This window comes from Syngnathus leptorhynchus, chromosome 2, assembly GCF_054491065.1.
Source record: "Syngnathus leptorhynchus isolate UIUO chromosome 2, UIUO_Slep, whole genome shotgun sequence".
In the NCBI taxonomy this organism is placed as follows: domain Eukaryota; kingdom Metazoa; phylum Chordata; class Actinopteri; order Syngnathiformes; family Syngnathidae; genus Syngnathus; species Syngnathus leptorhynchus.
The window spans coordinates 16,015,406-16,026,518 of record NC_141196.1 but is presented as its reverse complement, the minus strand read 5'-3'; the positions used below and the strand labels follow the sequence as shown (position 1 = coordinate 16,026,518).

The 11,113-nt window shown below is 41.4% G+C and overlaps 1 protein-coding gene across 2 annotated transcripts; it reads left to right on the top strand.

The window, feature by feature from the left end:
- Positions 1 to 480: 480 nt before the first annotated feature.
- Positions 481 to 10,887, top strand: clcf1 (cardiotrophin-like cytokine factor 1). 2 transcript variants are annotated; one of them, XM_085906412.1, is made up of 3 exons: positions 481 to 496; positions 8,682 to 8,836; positions 9,781 to 10,887. In XM_085906412.1, the coding sequence occupies exons 1-3, from the start codon at positions 481 to 483 to the stop codon at positions 10,885 to 10,887; spliced, it is 1,278 nt and encodes a 425-aa protein (XP_085762538.1). The 2 variants fall into 2 exon arrangements, with proteins under 2 accessions (XP_085762538.1, XP_085762537.1); XM_085906411.1 differs by lacking the exon at positions 481 to 496 and adding an exon at positions 6,289 to 6,313.
- Positions 10,888 to 11,113: the final 226 nt, after the last annotated feature.

Here is an 11,113-nt window from a genome sequence, read left to right as displayed (position 1 = left end):
ATGCTGGAGCACGGAGACATCAAACAACCTCAAGTCAGCGTGCGTAAAGGCTGATGACGCGTGCGTGCATGAAGACGGAGATGAGTTGAGACAAGTCCCGTGGTTCCGGGGCGAGCAGTGATGCGTCAAGCCGGTGAATCAGCCGTCGGGATAAAAAGAAGAAAAGGAGAAAAAAAGTCGGGAATCGGGGATGAAAAGGGGGAGGAAAGGAGGAGAACAAGGAGGAGGGAAGAGAAGGAGGATACAAAAAGCCTTCGTCGCCTCGGAGAGTGTCACACGGATCACAGAAGTCCGAGCATATGCTCCATCCTGACAAGCTTCTACTTCGGAGCATTTAAAGATCTGCTTTGGACCTCTGCCGTTCGCAACCTTTGCTTCAGAGGAAAAAAAACCAAAGCGAGAGAACATCTTCAAGGGCTCCTCAGCTGATTGATGAACTTCTGAGTACTGCATGGAAATAAAGGATTTCGAGAAAGAAAAATGACATATTGCACAGGTAAGTAGGCCTACGGAACTGGAACCATTCTGCTATTTATTTGGAAACATGTATTTTCTTCTTATTTCACACCTGTCGTCTCTACATTAAGAACTCATATTTTATATTAAAAGGTATAAAGGTGTTCATTTTGCTGCATTCCAACATAATTGCCAAAGTCGTTTTTAAAACAAATTTTAAAAAAGAAAAATCAACACAGTTGCCTCAATTACATTTTTGGGTTTAACATGAACTGGATGACTTAGAATATAACAGACATAACTGATATTTTTTTTTTATTGTGAAAGTGACAAAGGAAATTATGATAGTCATGGACATCTGTGATTTTTTTCCCTCCCATTTTTCTGACCATTATCCCAATTTAACTACTCACCAGAAATGACTCAAAAAGGAAAGAAAGGAAAAAAGGAACATTTAATGAACATATTCTCAACGTGTTTAAAAAGTAAATTCTATATTGAAATGGAGAAATTTCAAGAAATGAAATAAAATACCAACACGCCTAATTCTTAGCCATAGTCTTCATTTTACGCAGAAGAAGGAGAACGTGTGTTTCCAGTGCTTGTGAATAATCATTAAAATGATACATAGTTAAACAAACCCAAAGGTTTAGGGGTCACAGCAGGCTTTAAGCGCTTGTCTCGTTAGCTGTCACTGATATGTGAAAGTTCATGATTCATGTTAGTCACACACGCCACTCACACACACACACGCAAACGCACACATAGACACAAACACACACACACTCGCATGCACGCATGCAGGCACGCACACACACACATATTTTCAATCCCTTTTACAAAGAAGTCTGTCCTCCGGCGCTTAAACAAACAATACAGGCATAAACACAAAATGTATTATTGTGATGGTTGAGTGGATGAGTTTGAGTGAACACACACACACACACACACACACGCGATGCTATTTGATTGGCCTGCACGATATCAAGCAGTAACGGAAGGGTTAATTCCAAGCAGACTCCCCACTGAAACAAGTCCACAGCACCCACAGGGGAAGCGAGAGCAGCGGGAAGAAAGGGGGGGGATCATATAAAATGAGTCGGTCACGCTTTGAACAGTTACACATGCTGTTTACATTTTTGCCAAATTAACATGGCCCCTCGGCGTAGAAAAAAAACTTACCGCAGCCCCCCTTTCAGATCCTCTCCTCCTCCCTCTGTCTGTCCTGCAACACTACTGCAAGTCAACATACAGTATCCTACAAATGTTAAGTAGCTGTCACATGCACAAGTGGATCATTTGGATCTATTTCAGGAATTTATTGCAGAAGAATTTGAGCTAACATTCTCAATTTGATAGCTGTATGACACATTAAACTGTCTTTAACGCAATTGGTAATAAAAGCGTCAAAGGGAAACATTCTTGCAGATTATGTTCTCAGTTAATAGATTCATTGTTTCCTTTAGAATGCATCAAAAGGGCACAAACAGGAAAAAAAACGACTAACTTTTCCCAGTTGCGTGTCTTCCAAAACATTGTAGTCACATTATTAAAACAACATGAAAAAGAATTATCTTTCAATCCTAAAGTTAAAACTTGAAGATTTAAAATGTCTTTGATTACTTACTAAGTCGTTTTTACATATTTTCACAAACAAAGCGGTGTGTGTGTGTGTGTGGGGGGGGGGGGGGGGGGGTTGAACTATTGTACTATTGTAAATATGAATTAACCTCGGAGGGGCTGTTATGACAAGTCCAAAAACATGTATTCCACAAATGCGTTTGATGAAAATATACTTGACGGCTACATCGTTTCCCCCCACTAAATAGAAAACGTTATAAAAACTGGTATGAAAAAGTTTCCCCACCCGTGATCTAAAGTAGGGGGGGAGTGGATGGGGGGGGGTTCTGAAAAAGAGGAAGCAAGCAATGAAAGATGAGGATGGAAGCAACAAGTGGAGCCAATTAGTGAAAGGAAAACAGAGTGAAGGCAATTAAGCCGAAGCCTTAGCCAAGTTTCACTTTTCACTGAGATTTTGGAAGAAAATCCAGAGCGGGGAAAGGCAGAAATTGACAGGCTGTGTGAATAAAAGTGACTATCAAAGTAGATTAGGGGTGGTGCAGTCAAAAGTGGAAATCAACACAGATGCTCATGTTTGACAGGCTGCTAGTGAATCCGGTGTGGGAGAGTGGACCTGTGAAATGTACGTGACGACACACTGATTTGGTTATACGGATTCTTCAGCCTGCGTGTGCGCTGCCTTGGATGCATATGTGTGTGTCTACGCCTGCTCGTTTGTGTGTGTTGAGTTAGTGAAGGAATGCGCGTTTGATTGGCTACAGGCTGCTCATAAATCTGGCCTCTAACTGTACACACACACACACACACACACATATGCACATACACACACACACCGCACTGACCCCGACCCACGACTGTCACCCGTACTAACCCTTCCAATGGCTTCACGTGTGATGTTAAATTAGCCTTTAAAACAACAACAACAACAATAACATGTGTCACGAATTGACTTCAGACAAGTTCTGGTATTATTGCAACCATGACAACTAACCTATGCCATATCAAATTTGACCTCAAGTCCTCATGGGATTGGCCGGAATCGACTTTGTGTTTTGAATATAGTGCGAACTCTGACAAAGCAGTGAGGTTGTTTTCTCACAGGTATGTTTCAGATAAAGTGTGACTGCCAAGGTTAAACACAGAGCAAACTCACACGCGTCGTGAACTTGAGATATCGTTCTTCTGTTTGCGTTTGAATCAAACCGCGTTACATTTGAAAAAATATATTTTTGCATCTGATTTTATCTGCTGGAAAAAAAAAGATCACATGCCACTTTATCAATAAAAATGTTATGTAGATAATTGTTTCTGATGCATTTTAATTCTATCAATTTATATCTAAATATTTTTGGGACAATTGGCTGTGTGCACCTGAATTTCCTCTCTTGGGATGATTGAAGTATTTTGTTTGATTTTTTTTCATTGCTATACAGGATAGTTCCCTTGAGATGCATCATCCCATTTTCAAGGGCGTCCTTTAAACACATACAAATAATAACAATATACAATTAAAACAGCAAACAATACAAATATACAAAATACATTTTTAAGATGAATCCACAACTTAATGCAAAACTTAAAAACAAGCACGTTATATTTTCCCAGTTCTTTCTCTTTAATACTCACGATGCTAATAGTCATTACCAGTAGGCTGCCGTCTCAGTAGAACTATTTTATGTATGCCAGAAAGATCGAGAAACAGCTGCGGAACCTTCTCTGCGAGATTTCGGAAGAAGGTCTAACCCCCACTTCCAGGTTTCCGACTCTTATCCTCTTGGCCGTCCACCTGCAAGGGGGTGACTCTGCCTTACAGTCTTAATTGAAATGCATGTGCAAATCGAGTCATAGAGAAGAGAAGGCCAGTGAAAGCAAGAGAAGCGTCACAGCAAGTTATCGGTATAGCTCAAGCATTTTAATCACGTGTGCCAAATTCTAATACACACTCACACACAATCATTTACATTCAAATTAAGGTTTTATATTATCTTATATGACCTTTATAAAAAAACTAAATCTGAAATCAATAAAATTTGAGAACTTAAAATAAATATTAAAATACCCCCAGAAGATACGTTCATGTGAATGTAAAAATAAAGAAATGAACTGAGGAATTATAATAGTACTTAATTTACTGTATTACCTTTCAGTGGAGGCTTGACGTCATCTGCGGAAAAGAAAAAGTCTTTTGTCAGAAGAGATGAGAGAAAATCACAGCTTTCAATAAGGAGCAACACATTTCAGTTTGAAATGGATCTGAACATGTGTGCTTCAATGGGGGTGCTTCAAATGAGAGCAAAGATGATAAAAGACAACAGATAATCCATGATGATGCGCGCTCGCATTAGTCGGTTTGATTGTTTGTCTCAGCATTTGCACAATCGCGACTTCAAACGCGGCCTCTCTTTCACTAATGGTTTCTTTCACTTGGATAATGGAACACAAAAAAATCTGGAAAAAATAATTTAATGTCTGCCATCAGTGAGGGAATCAATGCTTACTCACGCTGGGTCAAAAACTAGCGGGTTACCATGTTGTCCTTTTACACAGAACTCAGTGACATAAGAACATTTTGAAAAGGCTGAAAGACTTTGTTGTCCATTATGTTTCTGTTTGTGTGTTTTTGCACATTTTGTCCAGCTACAAAGTCGGCTTGTGCTTTATATTTAATATAGAGTGGTGATTCAATAAGGATGAGCTGCCTCATAATCCTTAGAGGGCTTTTAGTATTTTTCCTTGTCTCCCTGACTTCATGTTCCTGCCAACTCCCATCCCGCATTCCGTAAAATGGGGAAAGTCTGAATTTTTTTTTTTTATCTTTAACTCGAAAAAATGTGTGAAAATGCCACTCAACAACAACGCTGACATGCAAACCCGCAGCCGTTTGGGCGTTTTGCATTCTTTGATAGCATTCCTCTCAATTAAACTGTAATTCTTTTTGTTTTATGTTTAGATTGACATGCAGTAAATTTCAGCTGAGAGTGGCAATAAACTGCTTGTGGCCTCATGAAGAATTATTTACTATCCGCTAAACTGCCGCTTGTTGTTGAGTGAGTTTAAGCTGAGCGCTTGTATATCAAATTCAAAGAAAAAAATCCGCTGAACAATCCACGGCCTTTGTTTCGGAAAAAAACGCGAGACGGGTCACTTGTACCTCAAGGCACCATTGTACATTTGAGTTGAGTTTTGCAGAAGTATTTATTTTACAAAATAAAACATTTCTTCACGTACAATTTTTATGAATTGGATCATGATCATTTTTTATTTTCCTATATTTAAGCACATTCTGAAGGTTCAGAATGTGCAAATCCAATATTGCAGTGGCTTAAAAAATGAATTGAATTGACTTTTTAGGGATGAAATCTCACTATTAGGCTTATCACTTGAGACAAACGTAGTGTAGACTACTTGGTTTTTTTTTTTTCACATGATGAAAGACCACCGCGATAGGCAGGTAATGTTCGGACAATGCGGGGACGCGCTTGTGTTGCTGTAATGCATTTGCTCCAGCGAGAATGTTCAGGTTCCAACCACATGCTGAAAAAAAGGTGCTTCTACTCCGCACCAGGTACATGCATGCAGCTTCAAGCCTGCGGCACTCACCTTGAAGTCTGGCCAAATGCCAGCTCTAATGAAGTCACTCATTATAACATTACATAACAACAACATGGAGGTGGGTTTTACGAGATGCTAGTCATGCTGCACCTACAAAAACCATTTAGGCACGATGGAGGAGGATGCCTCCTAAAATAAAAAAATATCAGAATGTCAATTCACCATGACCATCATGGAACCTTTTGGGCAATTTGTGTACTTTTCTCTGTGTGGGAACAATTTTTCTGCTGTGTAAATGATTTTTGTACAATTTTGTTCCCTTGTGATGGGATGCCATTAGATGTTCCACAGGAGGAAGCTCTGCATGACCTGATGGTCTTCTAATGTTCACATGTGGCACAAAGATGCTTATTGGTCCTGGCAGGTGATAGGCTTCTTTGGGATGAACGGGTTCTTACGGCTGATGGGGTTTGTTCTCAGTGTCTTATTTTAAGGTGTGTGTGTGTGTGTGTGTGTGTGTGTGTGTGTGTGTGTGTGTGTGTGTGTGTGTGTGTGTGTGTGTGTGTGTGTGTGTGTGTGTGTGTGTGTGTGTGCAAGTATGCGTTTGTGCATGTGTGCGTGCGCATGTGTGTGGGAGCGGCCCGGGACTACGGAAGAGTTTTCCAAAATACTTCAAAAATACTTCATGGAAACGCTTTGATGTGGGCGACCGGAGGTTCAACGCGTCGTGTTACAAGTCATCAGCCCTAATTAGAAATGTTGCCACGTGCAGTTGTTCATCAGACAAATTACAAGACATCCGTTACTCAGTTTGATTAAGGGTTAGGGTTAGGGTTTCAGTAAGATGTCTCAAAAGAGTAAAAGTAAAAAATAAAAAAATAAAGAGTTTTTTGAGCCAATGATTTCGGTATCAATTTTGCTCACTCACAAATGAAGTTAGAATCTGTTTGATAGTGTCTCTTGTACGTATTGGATTGGATGTTTGAAACATCCCTCAAAAAATTAAACATTGACTTTCATTCATATATTCTTGCCAGATTGTTCCCCTCAATTACTTTGTCAGCGAAACATAAATATAGATCAAATTAATGACAAAACAATTATGTGGTGGAAATTGTTTGTGCTCCCCATACTCTATAATTAAGTGACACAGTGAATATTGTTAAATTAATACCCCTCTGTCAATGAAATCTTAACATTAAAAAGAATAGAATAGAATAGAATAGAATAGACAATTGCAATAAAAAAAGTCAGGACTTGGCTGTTGTATAATTTTCAAGTGAGTTTCTTAAAAAACCTGTATGCTTTTTGGTGTCGGGCACAAGACAACATTTGTATTTTTGTCACTACAATCTTTCATAAATAGGATTTTAGAAAACTCACTTTACTTCACTTGAGTCTTCTTTTCCCACCTAATGCACAAAGAAACAAACTTTTTTGTCTTTTTAGCATTCACATTCCGTCTGAATGTACGGATTAGACACGCAAGACAAAGCGGGAACAGAAACCCCTATCTTTGACATACTTCCATGTTATTGTGCCAAAAGGGTCCGAGAATTTAGTCGTCACTGATCCAGGCTAGCGACAATTACAAGAACAAATCAGAACCCACTTCTGTCTACGCTCAGTCCGTCCTTTTTTAAATTTTCTCTTTCTTCATCCTTCACCCGCAAAATGGGAATTCGGTCAGAATGGACGGACGGATTTTTCCATGCCCACCTTTGTATTTTTCAGGTCACTTCAAGTTGCTCTCTAATCTTGTATTTTTCATTCTTGACTTGTTCCATGACAGGCACACGAAAGCTTGGAGGGTAAAAAAAAAAAGAAAAGGGCCAAAATGGGGACTATAGGTGGCTAATCAGGTTAAATTGTCTACTGACGACATAAGCAAGGAGCCGTAACTGGGCGGAACAAAGTGGGGTGACGCAAACGAGAGGCCCGAGGTGTGTCAGTCATACAAAAACTGTCAGAGTCGCTAAAATCGTTGTGCAATCCATAATTCACACCTGTTAAACAGCGGCATGTTTCGACCATAATTACACACATGAATCACCGCCTGCTGTCTGGGTGTCATGCGGTGTGAGACTGGCAGTTTGCAAAAAAAAAAAAAATATGTTGCATGAGTGAAACCAGAAAATGAGAGGCTGACGAACATCTTGCTGAAAAGTACCTTTCAGCTCCAATCTTCTCTGTTTGAAACTAGAGTTGAAAGCACCGAATGACATTACTCAGCGGTACCTTGACAGACAAGTTTTATTTGTTCTTGAGACCAAGCTCATAACTCAATTTACTTTACTGATATAATCAAAGCTATTTTTCCCATTAAAATGAATTATGAAATGCCTTTCATCCATCGTGTCCCGTTCAAAAAGAAAAATAGCACTGTAGTATATGAAAAGGCTCCAAAACATAATCAAATCAATGGGTGACATCAGTGACTGGACAGGTGAGTTCAGTGTGAGCGTCTGGCCGTAAGTAGTGGCCTGCAGCAGCTCGTTGCGAGGGTTCTCAGTTTTTAATTGTGGTCCCAGAAAAAAACCCAAAAAATGTGTCTCTCCTTTCCAACATGCCCTCACATATCTTAAATGTAACATAACCTCCACAAAAGTTCTGCAAACTGCAAATGACCACCGAAAATATAACTAATGCAAAAAACATTTGGTTGAAAGACTTTTTTTTTTTTTAAACATACAAGTGTGCGTGCGTTTGTATGAGAACATGGAAGTCACTCATCTAACCATCCCTGGCTATTAAGTGAGGTTTTATTTGAAGCCAGTGTAAACCTCTGATAGCCAGAGAGCCCAAAATAAGAGTGGAAACGGAAAAAGCTTTATTGGCAGTGTTAGATGAGTGTGCTGGCAGTGTGTAAACAGACAAGGCCATCGCCATAGAGACAAAGAAGTACACTGGAATATTGTAAGAGAGAAAAAAAAAAAAAAAAAAAACTATGACGGAATAGCAACTTAGGTTTGGAACTCATCGCCGGGTGTCATTTCTGGAGCTATGTTGTGATTATGAAAACCTCTGAAAGCTATTAAAAGTATTACAGCTGGAATACTTTTGATTCATATTTGTGTGTGCTGCCTTTGCAGTTCATCAAATCCACCTTGTGTTCTTATTGGCTGCTGCCACAGTCGCCACCATGAGTTCTTCCCACAGCCTGGCCAGTGAGAGAAGTTCAATAGAGAGCACATACGAGCTCACCAAATTTCTGGAATATCAGCTCAAGGAAATCAAAGATGTCTACGTGAGTTTTGTTGATTTTGTTTGATTTCGTCGTGTTTGTTTGTTGTGTGCTGCCTACTTCCTGTCTAGAAGCCCTCAAAATAATTCAACCCTCTTTTTAAATCGATTCTTTTTCAATTGACCAATTTTTAGCATTATGGAGGTAAAATTACAAAAAGTATAATAATTTAAATCGCTCAACACAAGTCAGATTGCCATTTTGTAACTATTATTTGTATATTGGTCATTTTCAGTGTGTTCCTTCATAAATGCTCAAATGAAAAATCCCCCTCCTCAATTTTTATGCTTTATGGTCGATGTTGAAATAGCATAGTGCCTCTCTTTCAACTGTAATTTCAACAAAATGTGTAATATAGTATATGCATGTCGAACCCATAACATCAAATGAGGTTTTACTCTGATGTAATCCAGGATACACAGTTATATTTGAGAAGAAAAGTGAAATATTATCAAATGAAGTTGTAATTTACCTCTTGGATCCATAAGAAAATCTGGATTGAGCTGAAAATGTATCTCCTTATAAATTGATTTGGTCAGGGTCTATTTTGGTAACACGCACGGGAAGAACTGCAACACAGATAATCGCATTTCATCTTTAATCTTTTTACCACATGAGTACTGCAGAGCAATGTTACTTCTGGAGAATTACTCGTGGGAATTATTTGAGTTGAAAAGAGATTTATTGACCTAGAATACCATTGTGCCATTTCTATGTCAGTTTATATTATTTCTAATAGTTTAGGCAGATATGTCAAGGTTGGCTTAGTGTCATTTCAAACATTGACTGCACATATGTGTTTCTCAGACAATGGAAGCATTTTGTTTTTGGCGACCCTCTCGTGGGTCTTCATCAGAACATGCCTGCACATCTGTTTGGTTCTGCTTAATGTGCTTGACAAGATCTGAAATTCTTAAAATTCAACTTGTTTATGTGTCGCCCCATAGTTGACATACCTCGGCCCCCCGTTCAACGACAAAGACTTTTCGCCGCCGAGGCCCAATAGTACAGCTCTTTCCTTGCCCAGCGCCGCCACCCGCCTGGAGTTGTGGCAAGGTCTGGAGAACCAAGCCCGTCTGGCTCAGAACCAGAGGGCCTACTCAGTCCTGTTGGCGGCTGTGAGGGAGCTGGCCCGCTCCACCCTCTGTCCCTCACTCAAGACTTCCCTACTGCACTTTTGCATGGGCCTGGACGGCCTGTTGGGCTCCATATCGGCGCTGATGAACACTCTGGGCTATGCCCTTCCCGAAAAGAAGTTCGGTGAGCTTCAGAGGAGGACAGGGGGAGACCGCCCGGCACCTCTGATCAGCAGCAGCTCGTACAGGTCCAGATCCAGGATGAGGACGGGGAGACGGGGCCGAGGGGAGAGGGAGGGCGGCCTCGGTGTGGATGTGAAGCGAGGGAAAGCGAGGAGGCGGCAGGAGGCGGCAGAGGGAGGAAGGAGGGGTGAATCGAGGCAGAAGGCAAGAGGAGAGAAGAGGAGAGGGAGGAGGGAAGAACCGACCGTCTGGAAGTGGGACTGGGAAGAAGAGCATCGAGCGGTAGACGCAAGAAGATGGGGGAGGAGCTTGTTGAGCGTCGGCGAGGAGGCAGAGAGGCGGTCCGGTTCCGCCGTCGTCAACCCGGCCGGCGAGGGATACAGCTACAACCTGGACTTCCTTCACACGGACACGCTCAGGAAGGAGGACGGCGCCATTGTGGATGGAGAGAAGAGCTTCATCGTGGACTTCTCCTCATCGCATCATCAACGCCGTCCTCGCTCCCTCCTCCCTCCCACGCTGCACCCCCCTCCATCCACCTTCTCCCTTCTCTACCAGCTGGGGCCAGGCGAGGAGCACGGGCTGGTCCCCACGCCGTCAACGCTGTCTTTACACGGAGGCCCCTCGCTCCTCTCCGCCTCCTCGTCATCGTCGGCTGTGCTCCTCTCTGTGCGGCCGACCATGAGCGACTTTGCCAGGAAGGTGGAAGACTTTTGGATACTGCGCGAGCTGCAGAGCTGGTTGTGGCGTTCGGCGAAGGACTTTAACCGCCTTAAGAGAAGGTTGAGAAGCTGAGAAGATGCAGCAAGACACATCCAACTCACACAATGTGCAGTGTGAACCTTGACAGTATTTGCACTAGGGGCTAGGCATTGACCCCATTCGACTGTCAGTGAAATTAGCAATCAATGAATAGATTCTTTATTTTATTTTGTTCATTTTCTTTTATTATTCTTATTCATGTGGGCAGCACATTCGCCTCGGTTCTGAGATAGAGCGGCTCCGATCTGCCTTTGCCTCT

Coding starts and splice junctions, on each gene's coding strand:
- clcf1 (XM_085906411.1), top strand. CDS start 6,289: ATGTGGGCGACCGGAGGTTCAACGC. Junction 6,314..8,681: donor GGCGACCGGAGGTTCAACGC/GTCGTGTTACAA, acceptor CTGCCTTTGCAG/TTCATCAAATCCACCTTGTG. Junction 8,837..9,780: donor AGGAAATCAAAGATGTCTAC/GTGAGTTTTGTT, acceptor GTCGCCCCATAG/TTGACATACCTCGGCCCCCC.